At 41.0% G+C, this 15,793-nt stretch overlaps 1 protein-coding gene across 2 annotated transcripts in view; it reads right to left on the bottom strand.

Annotated features, from left to right (window-relative positions):
• The window catches only part of arhgef18b (rho/rac guanine nucleotide exchange factor (GEF) 18b), a 61,926-nt gene that overhangs the window by 19,437 nt on the left and 26,696 nt on the right, over nt 1-15,793 (bottom strand). For both annotated transcript variants that reach the window (XM_054752361.2, XM_054752362.2), the window contains 10 exons: nt 8,899-8,966; nt 8,057-8,102; nt 6,572-6,764; nt 5,967-6,073; nt 3,219-3,359; nt 1,184-1,434; nt 938-1,063; nt 744-861; nt 378-632; nt 194-270 (listed from right to left, as the gene is read on the bottom strand). In XM_054752361.2, the coding sequence (XP_054608336.1) occupies nt 194-270; nt 378-632; nt 744-861; nt 938-1,063; nt 1,184-1,434; nt 3,219-3,359; nt 5,967-6,073; nt 6,572-6,764; nt 8,057-8,102; nt 8,899-8,966 (1,382 nt within the window). The remainder of the gene's footprint in view (nt 1-193; nt 271-377; nt 633-743; nt 862-937; nt 1,064-1,183; nt 1,435-3,218; nt 3,360-5,966; nt 6,074-6,571; nt 6,765-8,056; nt 8,103-8,898; nt 8,967-15,793) is intronic.

The raw sequence follows: 15,793 nt of genomic DNA, 5'->3' as shown, positions 1-15,793 counted from the left end.
AAGGTACAGGCGATAAAATATAACAAATACACACCTTTTATTGCACGTAAAAGTCTGTTTTAACATATATTATGGTACACTTAAAAAAAAGAACAAGTGCTATTTTTGATTTCTAGCAATAACAGTGGATAAAAACTAACTTTTAATGCATAGTTTCATATGAAAAATGAGGGTGGAAAAAAAAATCACTCACAACTGTAGCAAATACATGTCTCTGATCCTTCTCTTGTATTAAGAGCAACACATCTGACAGCAGAACTGCAAGAATATCTGGAAAGAAGAGAAGAAGTTGGCATTTGACAAAACTCATGTATTTAAAGATAAACCGAACTTCATATTAGTAGAACTGAAAGGAACATCCATTTACTGTGAAATACCTTTGAGTCTTCCAGAAGCAGCCTTCCAGCTGACCGTGCCCTCATGAAGGAGACACCTCCGTCCCTGTGCCAGGTCCTCCCTGCGAAACACTCGGCCATCTTTGAATTTCCCCAGCGCCTTTGGCTCCATCTTGTTGTGTATGTCTCGAAGTCGAGAGTTCTTCTCGTAGAGATTAACCAGCGTGTCCACTTGTACGATGGTATCTTTGATCAGACCCAGAGCTCGAGTCAGTTCATCATGCTCCTCTGTTCCCACTAGAAACAATAATAAGATATTCTTGACACCACCACCATTATAATTTATTATTTTATTACAGTAAAACGTTTATTTTAAGACACTTGTTGTAATCCATTGAGTAGAAGAACCTTCTGTGTTGTGCAGAATGCGCTCCACCAGAACGGGGTACTTTGTAATTCGCTGAGTCACCAACAAAATACACTCCGTCACTCCCAACCTTCGCACAATAGACAGGTTGTTGATTTTCTGAAAGAAAAATAAGAGTTAATGTCTGCCTTAGTCCAAATCTGATAAAAGTTCTAAAACTGCTAATGTATCGTACCCTTATGAGGTTCTGAAACCTCCGGTTGTTTTGCAGCTGATCTTTGTAGTAGCTGACCGCTTCAGTGTGGTGACTGCAGAAATCTCCATAAGAGTCCTTCATCCTTTCTCCTATTTCGCCTGAAAACTAAAGAAAAACTCATAAGTTTCACCAGGAAGCATTTTGTGTTCGTCTACGCTGTTCAAATAAAAACATTGAACTGACTGCATAAACATAATGCTGTGGCTGTGGGTCCACGCTCTCTACCTGTGTGATTAGGATGTCTGCCACTCTGGGGATAGTGTAGTTCTTGTCGCTTGGCGAGTCGAGATTTTCTCTCCGCCGCTCTTTGAGACGTGACAGGAAGTGTGTGTGAAGGTCCAGGAGGTTTTCCAAACGAGGGAATAGACAGTCGATTCGGCTCGAGTCCATCTGCAGGCTCTCCTTTAGCTCTCGGACGTACACCCGCAGCATTATCTTCAGCGTTCGCACGTGGTGCATCTCTGTCTGCATCAGCTCTGAGTGACCGCAGACAGAGGTTCATAAAACACACTGATGCTACTGGTGCTTTAACATGAACTTATTTTCTTTCTGCAGAAATTTGGAGGAAGTTACGTCTAAAGAAAAGCGAACAGTTACCGACTAAGACCGTACTCATGGAGAAAAAAAGGCAGCCAGTGATATGGAATGGGATTTTTGTTTCAAAATAAAACCATATAGGGTGAAAAATTAGAGAGGATGATGTCATCTCTGTGCTGTCGGTTCAATGCTGCTAACAAAACTAATGTCAGGATTTTGAGCAATTCCAATTCCGATTCCTCCCTTCGATTCCAGTTCCGATTCCTCGCTTCGATTCCCAGTTCCGATTCTTTCAAGACATTACATGTTTTAAGTAAGCCAGCGAACCACAGGTCCTACTTGATGAAATAATCTCAACTTCAACATGAATTTTAATTCTATCAACAATAACATCACCTTCATCTAGACAAAAACATGTTTTCGAGAAATAAAGAAGATGTTTGTTTCTGACCACAACCAAAGTATGGAAGAAGCCTCTGGGATGAGAGTCAAATGTCTCCAACATAACCAGAAAAGGCCAGCTGTTTTTAATTACAACCATCAGGGTGATGTCTGGGACGACTTGGTGATGCACACGGGCTCTCTGCAGATGCAGAGTAGAGCGGCAGACAGCTGGTGTGATCAGCTCTGAAAAGCTTTCATCAGAATTGGCAGATCACGTTTATTTTTCACGGAGAGAGATCGGCTGTAGATTCCTTTTCCGGTCGGCATACTTGGAATCAAAACTAGGAATCAAAATAAAGAACTTTGAACAATTCTGGGAAAAACTGACAGTTGGTCCCGGTTCCAACCGATGCTCGATGCCCAACCCTAATCAAGTCAACTAAATAAATCCAGTTTCACCAGTTCCAACATAATCTAATTATAATCCCACTCAATTCCACTTAAACAAAAAAATTAATTAAAAAAAAATCTCAATTTTGATTTTTACCAAGACTAACACTTCTAAAAACATCTATGTTTTGGTTCTTTTCTTACTCGCTACCCTTTGTTGGTAAACTCTCTCTCGCTGGTGATGGTGGCGTTAGATGGTGGTCGCCACCATCACCGGCGATCTCGGATGATGGCTAGAGCTAATAGCTGAAACATGTCAAGTAAACAAATAATTTTTACTAAACTGTAAGAAAAGAACTAAAAAATGTATAAAGGACAAAAACACGGTACGAAAGCACAAAAGAACTTCTAAAAACTATTTAACTATTAATCCTCTTTTTCAAACATCATTTGTTAAAACATGGATGACTGAACAGGTGTAAAGCCTAATTAATACTGGTCAGGACGCTGCTTCTTGTGAATTGATCAACATTTCCTCGTAAAAAAGTAAAAAGATATTTAGCGACAGACGCGGAACAAACTGCAGAATGCCTTGCGGCAAAAGTCTGAAGGTATGAACGTTTTTTCACCCGTGACTGAAGGAGTACAAAGATATGCAGCAAGCATTTTATTCGTGGACAGAAAAGACGAGAAACGTGAGTTGATGAGGTGGATGGGGACAAATTAGTGTTCATGTTCATGTTCAAAAGTCTCTGAAATACTTAAAAACAATGTAAACACAATAGTAAAAACACTATCGTAGACTAAATACGCGACTGTAATGGTGGCTGGATATCTCAGACTAGCACTACGCCCTCTGTTGTACTGGCGAGGAATTGTTTTACAACACTCCCCAGCTGATGGAGAAGTATAAATTAGGCTTACGGTGTGATGGAGAAATCCAACTTACCATATATCACATCCTGCCTCTTCACGGTTTCTTTAGAGTGCTTCTTCAGATACTGGGAGTCCACTGCCAAACTCCACGAGTCTGCCTCCAAGTCCTGAGCGTCTGACTCAAGGTCAGCCCGCACTGCTGCATAGTGAGCATCTAAGAGAGCAGCAGGAATGACACAAGCTAACTACTTCAGACAACAGAGCATCCTTAATGGAAATTCACTGATTTGATGCACGCCTCCCTAAATATCTTCAACCGGTGTTTGATGCTCTTAACCGTAAATAGTAAGTTAACCGAAAAACACCCCAGACGCACGCCAATTACTCCACACATACTGGACAGCAAAACATAAAATTATGTTTTATTAATTTTATGTGTCGTTGTCCAGTATGTGTGGAGTCATTGGCGTTTTACGTTGTGGGAAATGTATGTTATTTTGGTGCTGTAATGGGTGGAATGTGGTGTGCTCTTATAGTGGAGATTTATATTGAATAGTGAAATGGATTGTTTGTGAGCCCAGTGTTGATGCATGAATAATGTATTTTTTTTTTTTTTTTGGATGACGTTATGACCCCAGGAAGAATAGCTCTTAGGAGGCAGGAGCATCATGGCAGACTGAGCTGTTGCTGGTCTCTGTTCATTTTGCACCGCAGCTTCTTTTTCCACATCCTGCCAGGCTACGCGCTTCGATGTGGGGCTCATTCTGTTCACTATCAAGAATAAAATGCCACCACTCCTTTAAGAAGCAGCTGAAAACTCACCTGTTCAAGGTGGTTTTCAACACCCTTTCCTTGTTCTGTTCTTATTCTGCCTTTCCAGGGATCCATTGATTTCCCTCTTTCCTATTAATTTTCTCTCCCTTACATTTTTATTCTTTTGTCCTTTTCAACATATTTTTAATCATTTTTAAAATCCTTTTCTACTTTTTTTTGTTTCTGTGAAGCACCTCATGATTTTAATCTTGAGAGGTGCTATATCAAAGATCCTCTTCTTCTACCATGCTGTGCTCTTTCTTGACCGCTTCATCTTTGAAGGTTTTTGAGTCCACAGCGCTCTCACACTCTCTAGTGGCACCAAATATATTATAGCAGTTGCTGGGGGGAATTTACTTCCTGTTTCCAGGTGTGCTTAGCGGCATGTAGGCGTGGTCTGGCTGAACCTTGAGTGAGAGGGAGTCTGTTGTTGACCCGATTCGTGTCGTGAACACTCATGAAAACTGTTATGGTGTTAAATACTGGCTCAACACGTTTAAAGGGGCCATTTCATGGAAAATCCAACTTTTAGAGTTTTAACCATGTGATGTTATTTCCTATAGTGATGGGAACTCAGACTCTTAAGAGAACTGGTTCTTATGGCTCGGCTCACTAAAATGAACCGACTCTTTTGGCTCTCAAGCGGCTCCTCACATTTTTTGTTTTAAAATTAATTTATTACCAAAAAATTAAGTAAAATATTTGTGAAATCAATCTACAAACTTACATTCAACCAACATTTTATAATTTTAAAGGAGACTAGGCAGTGTGAAATGTCTCCCAGGCCGTCATACGCATCTACAGAAGGGATTCATCACTAAATCTAACAAATCAGATGTGTTCATGATGTAAAACGTGATGGAAGCAGACTGCAGCGCCAGGTATGTCGGCTAAACAGCGGCCCGCCACAATGAAGTTGCAAGTGTGATATTCTGGCTACAGAGGGCGGTGGGGTCTGAGTGACTTTTCATTAACCCAGTAAAGGGTCATTTTAGTACATACTGGCTCAAGAAAATGATTTAAAAATGTGAAAAAGTTGCATAGTATCCCTTTAAATAACGTCTAACTATCCAACACAAAACAGAGTGCAACAAAACTACATTTAAATAACAAAAGCAAACTATGTAAAATATTTATCGACTTAACTATTTACAGCTAAACCACTTAGAAATGCTAAGATAATCACACCGCCGTAAAAAACATGCGTCCTGTCTACAAAGACACACGTAATGGCCAGCTCAGGATATGTATGTTAGGCGACTATTGTTGGTTCGAGTGCCAGACTGGCATTATTTTGCGCAGGCTCGCTTCCCAGTCGCGGCAGTAACATTTTTCTTCTTTTGTTCACCACTTGCCAGTATTGTTTTCAACCCTTTATTGGTAAACTGTATAATATAGGAACTAATGATTTTTTCCCACTTTGTTTATTTAGCCAGTGTCAGTGTGAGGTGAGCACAGTAAATCAGTGAGCAGAGGTAACTGGTTACCTGTTGTAAAAAGGTTAACCAGTACACCCCTACTGTGAAGTATCAAAAATCAATGGATCCTTCCCTGCTGACATGTCACCAGACTTTGATTTCTGTTAATAATCCCATGACTGTGACAACACAGATTAGACGTATCCTGGCATGATACCCCGTTTCTGAGAGCATTAGGATGACAAAGAGAACAACATTTTAAACTGCAAAAGCCCCCTGAGTTATAAGTGTGGTATAACATGATAAACTCCAGGTCATGGTAACACAGTGAAAACACAGAACTCTAACATCCAGTGCCCCCCCACACACACGCACACACACTTCAGCTTAATGAGACTCACTGAAACCATGGCTCAGCAAAACACCCCACACACACTCTCCTCTCTGGTTTTATGAAAACTCCCTCCAGGCAAACAAACAGATCGTCACAGACTCAAAAGACTGAGAAGAGCCAGGCGTGTTGGTAAAAGAGGCAATTTCACCATAAGGACTTGGAAAGATAAACAAACCAACAGTTCAACTCAGCTCACCCTCAACGATGATCGACTCTGCTATGGAAGGAGCAAGGGAAATGGCGTCTTCGTTGCAGCGCTTGGAGCGGAGAGCATCGGTCTCATCCATCTCCCCAGGGAGGGATCTGAGGGAAGACAACCGCAGGTTCAACATGGCACACACGCTCCAAGTGACAACTTAATCCCACAACCTATCCCCGGGAACCAACATATTCATTAATCCAGAGAAGCACAAGGCAGACTGAATCAGAGGCAGGAGGGGAACCAGACAACTGATTGTCTTTCTTCTATCAGTGCACATGTTGGTTTACTCCTGCTGCCTCCGCTGTCTGCCTACACTTTAAGTTTTCACAAAGCAGCTGAAGAAAAATGTTTAGACACACTAACTGATGTTGTTACATTACAAAAGACGGCATGCGTTTATGTCTGATGTAAATACACATTATTATAGCACAGAGAAGAGAAAGTCGACATTAAAACATTAAGCATCCAGCAGATCTACAAACATCTACAGCACAATGTTGTTCACAGAGAGGACTGTTGCTCCAATTTTAATAAAAATGTAATTTTAAATAAAAAAGGACAGTTATTAAAAAAAAAAGCTTTCATTTGGAGGCATTTACCCTGAGCTGCTGTTGTGACGGAGACCAGCGCTGTGAGCAGAAACTGATGTGGCACTAGAGTTAGGGGCGGTAGGTTGCTGAGTGCTAGGTCCACTTGAGCTAACGGTCATGCCTGGAAGAGTGAGAAAACCTCTGTGGCCATTCAGGGCCGCTGTGCCAGCCTGATCCTTCTCTCTGTCCCGGTCTTTCAGCGCTGGGAAAGAGAGACGAGAAATAGATGAACGAAGAAACTCAGACTGGAAGGAGGAGGAACGTGAGGGCAGAGAGAAAGGAGAAGATGACCAGTGAAGAGGAGAAGAGAAGGACTTGTTTGAATCTTTTTCTAGTCGACCCCAAGACTTTTTCAGCCAAGATCGAGGAACGGATCGGAAGAACCGGCAGGTGACCACGTCGCGGTGCATCAGAACTCGGATGCCGACCCGTCGAGAAAGACCCAAGGATGAGGTGGAGAACGAAGGGGAGGAGGACTTGAGAGTTTTCGAACAACTTTTGGAGGCACCCATGGTTTGTCCGGAGCCTTTAACTGCTAGGTCCATTGCAAATGACCCAAACACAAATGAAGTATAACGATCCAATTTCCAAAGAGGCAAAGTTCATTAGTCAGTTTCACTGGATATAAAGGCTGAGATGTGGCAGCAGCCCAGGAGAACACAAACCCACATTTTATACACGTCCATGTCCCACGTGTTGTGGTAAATTCTGGAAAGACATGCGCACTTTATATTTCTAGCAAATTCTGACCCTTCATTCTTACATCAACTCCTGCCTCTTCTTGTCGTCTTCCTGACCCCCTGTGCAAGCCACTGATTGGCCGGAGCAAAACACCGAGAGATCAGGTGTGGTTGACAAGACTCCAGCTGTTCAGAGGAGAACAACAACTGCTACAGGAGATTAACTAAAGCAGACTCTGCCGCAGACACCCGTGTCTCCTGTGGGTTTGATCACACGCAGCACCAGCACCTGCTAATGTCATTATCAGCCTTTACCAAGATTTTCTAGGCTGGAAACCTTGATCATGAGCAATATTAACAAATTAAAGTGCATTTCTTAACTCCAACGGTCTCATATGGGTTTAAAAACAGTTCCACTTTTGATAAATTAGTCCAAAGATGTTACACAGACAATGAAGCCTGGTGGCACAGAAATAACCTAAAACTTCATATAAAATCTAAATTATCTGCATCACGCATACGTTTTATATCTTTCTAGTATCTGTGCACAAAGTCTTTGTAGATTTAAACCTCTGAAATGAATTAAACAAGAAAGGAGCCGAGTGTGTTTCATCAGACTCTTCCCAGCAACAAGCAATCATCACCTTCTCTTACTGACCGTTGGAGTCCAACCTGATCTCGCTGCGCGCGCGCACACACACGCACACACACACACACACACACGAGAGGCCATATTGAAGACTTAAACCAGTAAGACATGCACGACAGTAAAGGTGATAAATGCAAAATTTATACATAAATATTTTTTGCTTACCAAGGTTAGGAGATCCCGATGTCGCACCCCTTGTAAGAGAATCTCTCTGTGTAGAAAAAAAAATAAAGATAATGTTTACTCACGGCCACTCTCTCGAGCCTTTTTCCAGGTGAGAGGCAGATACTAAAATGGTAAGATTTTTTAAAACACCACACTGGTTTTGTCTTTAGAGGACACCAACTTGAATGGCTGTACATCTAAAAATAAATAATTATTTATATTTTTCTTCTAACTGGAGGATGTTATACAAGTGTTCACATGCAGGAGTGTTTTTCCGTTAGCTGAAGAGCTTACACCGCAGAAATACTGGAATCTTTTTAGGTCTTACAAAAGACGTGTCTTTTACGGTTACAGCTCGATTGACCCTCATGATCTGGGACGAAAAAGTTGCAACAACAAAAGACATGTCTTTTATTGTTACAGCTTGTTTGTCCCAGACGATCTGGGACAAAACACTGCTTTCATTATGTTTCTCTTTTAGTCAGCTGGGTTGGGTGACAAATTTAGAGTGTGGATGTTAGAGCTGAAGACACATTTGGAGAACTAAATTACAGACTTTGTGATCAGTTTTGTGGTACAACCATGTACAATTTCCAATATGGTCAAGGAGACCAGACCACATTTTACTCTGAAAGCGGATTGTGTGGTGATTTATTTTGTGAGGTACCGTACCAGAGAGCTATTAATACTGTATGAAAATAAGTCATTTACCAACTAATTAAAATCCCCACATCAAAATGACAAAGAGTCAGATTGCACGTGTACATGTAGCACTGGTGCAGCTAATGTGACCCAGCTTTAGCCTTGGACATCTTTTATCTACACTTGAGTGTAATGTTTACCTTACTCTTCCTGCTGGTGCACTCACCCAGCAGATACTTGCAGTTCTTGTGAACATTCACTGCACAATCTGAAAAACAGGGCAGGAACATGGAGTGAGTGTCCCATCAGAGCAGCCACACCACATGCAGACAGCACACAACAGTCAGCCTTCAGCTGGGACACAGACATGACATGTGACAACATGAACCAAGTACCCAGAGTAAAAGAGGAAGATTTTAAAGCAACACCTAACGGTTTGTTTTTTGTCATCTGCTGAAAAGAATCCCATCTAAGCTAAAGCAGCACTACTCTGTGCGTCTTGAAAGCTGAAGTTTGTTTACATGGTACACGTCACACTAAAGAGCAGGTCAGGAACACCCTATTTCTCAGAAACAGGTTTCTTTTTATGACCATTATTCGTCCTGTATGGAAAACAAACCGAGTCCCATCAGGTTTAGGTGGAATGAACGATTGTATCTGTTAGGGCTGCAACAAACGATTATTTGGATAATCGATTAATCGGATGGGGTCTCGACACGATTAATCGATTAATCGGATTACATGGGGAAATTTTTAAAAACTGCTAGGGAAACGTTATTTCTCTCCTTCCTTCACTTTATTTAACACAACATTATTAGAAAACAGTTCAATAGCAGAAAAACAACATGCCATCACCTAAATTGTCTTATAAGGTGTATAGACAGAGACCCTAAGCTACATCTATCTGTGACCTAAAATGCTTGGTCCAAGTTAAACAGCTTAAGGGCAATTCTCATCTGTTTTGTTTGATCTCATCTGTTAACATTTATTTTAAATGTAATTAAACATAGGCTGTGAATTAATCAAAATTGATCACTATTTCCAAAACTGACTGAAAAAATACCAAATAAAACAAAAGTAAATGAATGCCATCCTCCTTGCGATGATGCCCTGGGCAACTGCCATAAAGTCACATCAAGAAATGCTGCTGATCATTCCAATGATCCCAAATAGACTCACATTAGGCCACATGAAAGCAACTGAACCCAAAAATATATTAACCAGTATATAACTGCACTCTCACACAACACGCCTGCAGCAACAGTTAGGACTCCTCCCTCCCTTTTAAAAGCGTTTTTGCTTCTGAGGACATTGTGGTTGTAAAACCACATGCTAGTAGTCTGGCCCCGGTGTGATCAACCAGTTTCTGCGGGAATGTGACGGCGGAACCAGGGCCAGATTAACACTTTGTTGTACCCTGGGCAACAATATTCAAGGGCTCCATCATCACGACCCGAGGATCACCATAATGTGGTCACATACAGAATATTTTACTGTAATATGCAGTAAATATACTCAATACTTGAATGCCTGAAAACACGTAACCCGCCCAGAGTAACCTTTGACCCACCTCGTGTGGACTGACCAATGAGGAGAGGGTCTTAACTTGAGGCCCTCTCTTCATTGGTCAGTCTGCATGAGACTGACTCTCAACTGACATTCAGTCGTAGGCAGCGAAGCGTCTCTGTGCAGCGCAAAAGCCCGGGTGGACAGTTTGTTTAATGTAGGGTGACCATATTTCCATTTCCAAACAAGAGGACAGGGGATCTGTGCCTATGACGTCACACTATGGCAACGCCACACAAACCATGTTGGGACCCATTTTTTGTAAGAACTAAATTAATATCAGATTCTGCCAATAAAAGGGCTCTAAAACAATTCATATGTAAATATTTAGCATATTTACTGCAAAATCTAATGTTTCTGCTTTAGTGCTGCAACAAGGTTTTATTAATAATAAATTATTATACCTTTTGTTTTACTACAGCATCGGTAAGCTTCCTGTGCACAGATGATTAAGGATGCTTGTTTCAGCTGTGAGATTAGACGATAGGATCAATGAAAAAATAAGTTGTCACACACTCCATGGAAACTTTCAGAGAATCCACAAATAGTGGCTTTCAAATGGTTTTGTTACTTTTTGCAAGTTTTTAAAAGAAGCAGATGAGACAGCATGTCTGATAATTTAGTTTTTCATCTGATAATATTAGAACATGTCAGTAATGTCTGAGGGGCTTTTATAAACACCATATAACTAACACTACTGGAGAGGGCATGAATTACACAGAGGCTTCTGGGGAGCCCAGTTATGGGGGGGGGGCATTTTGCCTTGGCCCCCAAAATGTCTTGAAACGGCCCTGGGTGTGTGACTGAGTTTTGAAGGTGATCTGAATTGTATCAGATGTATAAATATGACATGTGTATAACTTATTGTTTTTTACTGGTAAAAACGTGTCGTGGAGATAAATCTACCTACATTTGACTTTTCAACACTTTGTTTTGTTTTCTTGTTTTTATTTAACTATTTTCCTGTCCTGTCTGTCTCTCATCTTCCTGCATCTCCTCATAATTCTCCAGAAAATCTGTTGCCTGGATTCTTACCTTTTCACCTCATCAGTTACTTTTGAGCAGATCAAAGGGATCTCCTGACCGAAAAGCGCAGAGCGCATTTTCGATGCTGCGTGAGGTGACATCACCACAGCACAGGTGATGAGCTCCGCAGTAGCGAGCTTCAGGCACAAATAAGACAGAAAATAGAGAACATGTGCGGACATGAACGATCGTGTGCTAATTATAGTTTTTTGGTTGCGCCACTTTGAGAATGGACCGTGCGCTGGAAGCAGCTGCCTGGATCGCTGCGCGACAATGCGGAACCGGTTCGCAGCAGCGCAAGTCTGCCGGCTCTCCCTCGCGCTGATCTGCCTGTACCGGCTCTCCCTCACGCTGATCTGCGGCTCTCCCTCGCGCTGATCTGCCGGCTCTCCCTCGCGCTGATCTGCCGGCTCTCCCTCGCGCTGATCTGACTTGCTCTGGTCTGCGCGCAACGGCGGGCGGGAAGGGGGGGGGGGGGGGGGGGGGGGGGGGCTTTTGGAAGAGTTGTGCGACACAACGAATCGATGACGCAATTCGTTGCCAACGCTTTTAGTAATCGATTTTCATCGAATTTATCGATTCGTTGTTGCAGCCCTAGTATCTGTGCTGGTCGGCAAAGAAACCAAATCAGGCTAGCCATAGAACAACATCCCGGGAAGAGCACACTTTCTTTTTAGTCATCAAAAACGACATAGTTTGATTGATTTGGCATGAACTTGTAGATCAGCTAAAGGGAAGCTAACCAAGTGAAGCCCTTCTTGAAGGATGAGTCACCAAACAAATTATGTTACCCAATATGCAAAGAAGAATTCAAGCCCAGCTAGACACAGCAGATGTGGACACACACACACACACACACACACACACACACACACACACACACCTATCGCAGACTGACTTTCTTTAATCAACGATTAGGTAATAACCCATGTTTATTAAAAAAGGCAGCCTTAGTCCAAATATTTATCATCTAAATATCTACTGGTTCCACTAGAAGCTTTTACACATCTGAAGACCTGCTAAGCGATTTGTCTCACTTAAATAGAAATCAAGCAGTTCTGCGCTGAAGCACATAAGGAGCACAGCTAAATCTGACAAATGCACAAACACGACTTCTCACAGCTTTTGAGAGACCATGAGACATCCTCAGAAGACAAACTCAGTTAAATGCTTGATTTTTTTTCCGGTTGCTTTCTATCATTTTCAAACCATGAAAACAAACAGCATGTCGCAGAGAAGAAGCAGATTTGGGAGAAAGGAAGTGTTAAACAACATGTTAAATCCCAAAAAGGATGCGGAATATACAGGGATACATTAAATAAAGATGTTGGGGACCGGTTTATGGACAAAAATCAGCCTTATAAACAGTTTGGATCCATATGAAAGACCCAAGACTGGAGCACTGACAACAACTTGCTGCTGCAGCTCTCCATATTGAATGTTTCCGCCTTTTTTTGTTTATGGTGTGAGCGAATATAAACATCCAGATGGGAGGTAAACATTTCATTTGCTGGTTTTCCTAGTAAAACAATCAAAATTGTTGTCCCATAGAAGTGTAGCAGGAAAAATTGTGTTGTTTCAGTGCGCCCGCATTAGCTTACCATGTGTGTGTGTGTGTGTGTGTGTGTGTGTGTGTGTGTGTGTGTGTGTGTGTGTGTGTGTGTTAGTGTGTGTGTTGTGGATGCATGTTGCAGTTGAAGGAAAGAAACAATATTATATTGTTTATATAAAAAATACTTTTATAATCATACATCGTCTGTATCTTACCAGAATGAAAATACTCCAGAAGGTGATGTTTGGACGCCTTACAGCTGCGATCCAGGTGAGCTGACAGGACTTTGTTATTATGCTAGATACTTGGGTCTTGTGGCTGTGCCTCCAAGCAGGAAAATGGGCTAATTTTTCACCATCTTTATTCCACCTGTGATCACGTGTTGCACCCCACCACACCAATGACTCATCATGGTTGAATAATATAACCGATCAAATGAATAATAGATTAATTTAAGCCCCAAGAACGGGACTGAGCATGCAGTTTACAGTAGTAACAAGCAAGAAGTAAGGACTTGTAGACCGCCAACGGGGTGGCCGCGTCGGTGATGACGTCACGATCATAATCCTTATTAAATGTAAACTTTTACACAAAGATAATTAAAAACCTCACTAATTACTGCTATTGCAGAAAATACAGGCAATGAATACAATTTCATCTTTGGCAAGCTCTTGCCTTCAAATGGCAAACACAATACTGTATCATCAAGTGATCCTGAGGGAGTTAATAGATCTGCTGGTCGCATTTTTCACCCAAGAAAACACCAGAAAATAAGTCCAGATAAGAAGTTGGACTCTACTAGAATGTAATGATTGTCTTTGTCATACAGCACACACACCCAACATCTGCACTTCCCAGCTGTTGTTTATTGATGAAGCAAAACTGGGGGAAATATCTCCAAGCATTAGACAGACACCCAGAAAAGATGAAATGCTGAAAAGCAGAGTTACAATATCCACATGCAAGTTGTGTGTGCTAACAGTTTGAGGTTGTTCAGATCTAGAATCAGTGAACTGGCCTGTTATGCACAGGCAGGCCTGCCAGACACAATTAACGCCATGCGACCCAGTCAGAGAAAAAGCTCGGTGTTTGGTCAGAGAGCAACAAGGCTGAAGTGTAAAGGGACAGGCTGAACGGTCACCCCTTAGTCTGGGACATTCCTGCTGCCTCAGGCTTATTAAGCTCTGGCAGATGGCATCACCAGCTCAGAGGAATGGCAAGAATCTGAATCAAACATCAAAAGATCATGACATTTCATTGGTTTGAGGTATTAAATTGGATTAGCCCATAATTTTTTAATAGGTCTGTGATATGCACCTCACTTTACTGAAAGTGTTTTTTTTTCCACATTTTTTGATTATTCAGTCCATTCTAAAGCCCTTATCCATTTAAGGGAAAAGAAAATAGTTAGCAATAGAGGTGTCTTAACTTGTGAATGACTTGTCACATGCAGCACGACCAACTAAATATGAAAAAAATTATCCCTTGAATGTAGGGATGCACAATATAACGGCATCAATATCAGTATCGGCAGATGTTAGTCATTTTTTAACATATCGGTATCGGTCTGATAAATAAAACTGGAATGATATTAACCAGTATTTTTTCCATCTTGTTTCCATTTATCAGTTTCAGAGGGGTGGGGGGTGGGGGGGTATTTGTTTAGTCACATGACAGTGATTGTAATCATCTCAGAAGCGTAAATGTGTGTGGTGTTTGTACATAATAACCTCAGCTTTAATAATTTTCATTCTATACTAAATTTGATGATTTTAGAAGCATTAATGTTGGTGTATTCTTATCGGCAAATATCAGTTATCGGCCATAACAGTGATATTAATATAGGTATCGGCACAACATTTTTATATCGGAGCATCGCTACTTGAATGGCAAATTTGAAAACACAGCTATGCTTAAAAGTTGCTTTTACGTGGTGTTACACACACCTAGCTTGTTGGGAAAGGACCAGGAATATGAAACAGTATGAACATGCACATATCTATTGTCTCGTAATCACTAGCTCCAAAACATGATAAAATGGTTCAACTTGAAGCATAATGTGATATAACAATTTAGATCTCAAACTCCAAGTTTTTTTTAATTGACCCACCTGATTCAAATGACCTACTTTGCATGTTATCAGATTTAGGAGAAACCTGTTAGTTATCCATCTATTTATATCAGGTGTGTTGAAGCCAGGGACAACTGCAACATGCAGGGCCCCGGCTCTTAATGATGGGAATTATTGACATTGTGGTCTTGTGGAAATCTGGTTTTCTTGTGACTTTATGAAAGTTTGTTTCTAATAAGACATTGTTTTGCAAACAGTGTCTTAAAATCCGCGAATTTTTGTACTGTCACTTTATTTACTCAACTTATCTTAACCTAAAAAAACACACATTACTTACTTCTCCGGAAAGCGTTAAAAATAATTTTCTGCCAAGACAAAGTTAAAGTTAATGTTGTACTCATATATCCACTATGCAAGACAGTACATTTATCTGCTGCGTTTGGGCAAATTATCACAAGTTACCTACGAGCTAACATTAGCTACGTTAGCAGTCACCTGTTGAGCTTCAATATAAATATAAACGCAGCATCAATGGAAATCACATAAAATTGTACTCAAAGCAACGTTGGACTCAAAATGTTTTAATTCTTTGTACACGGCATTTTGCGATCACCGTGGGCTAATTAAAGCTAACGGCTAACTCAACTTTAACGCTGTTTTAGACGCAGCTAAGACACTAGCAGTACAATGCTAACAGCTAGCAGGCAAAAACAACACTAACTTATCTATTTTAGTGAAGTTGTTAAAACATTACGTATCAGAACAGTTGTGAAGCGTATCTCTATCGTTGACACACTACTTAACATTAGGCATAATGCAGTGGAGCAACAAAAATAAAAAATGTGCTTAAATGGATTAGCTATTAGCTTGTTATCAAGCG

The sequence above is a fragment of the Nothobranchius furzeri genome, chromosome 8, assembly GCF_043380555.1.
Source record: "Nothobranchius furzeri strain GRZ-AD chromosome 8, NfurGRZ-RIMD1, whole genome shotgun sequence".
Taxonomy (NCBI): domain Eukaryota; kingdom Metazoa; phylum Chordata; class Actinopteri; order Cyprinodontiformes; family Nothobranchiidae; genus Nothobranchius; species Nothobranchius furzeri.
This window is presented reverse-complemented; position numbering and strand designations above follow the sequence as displayed.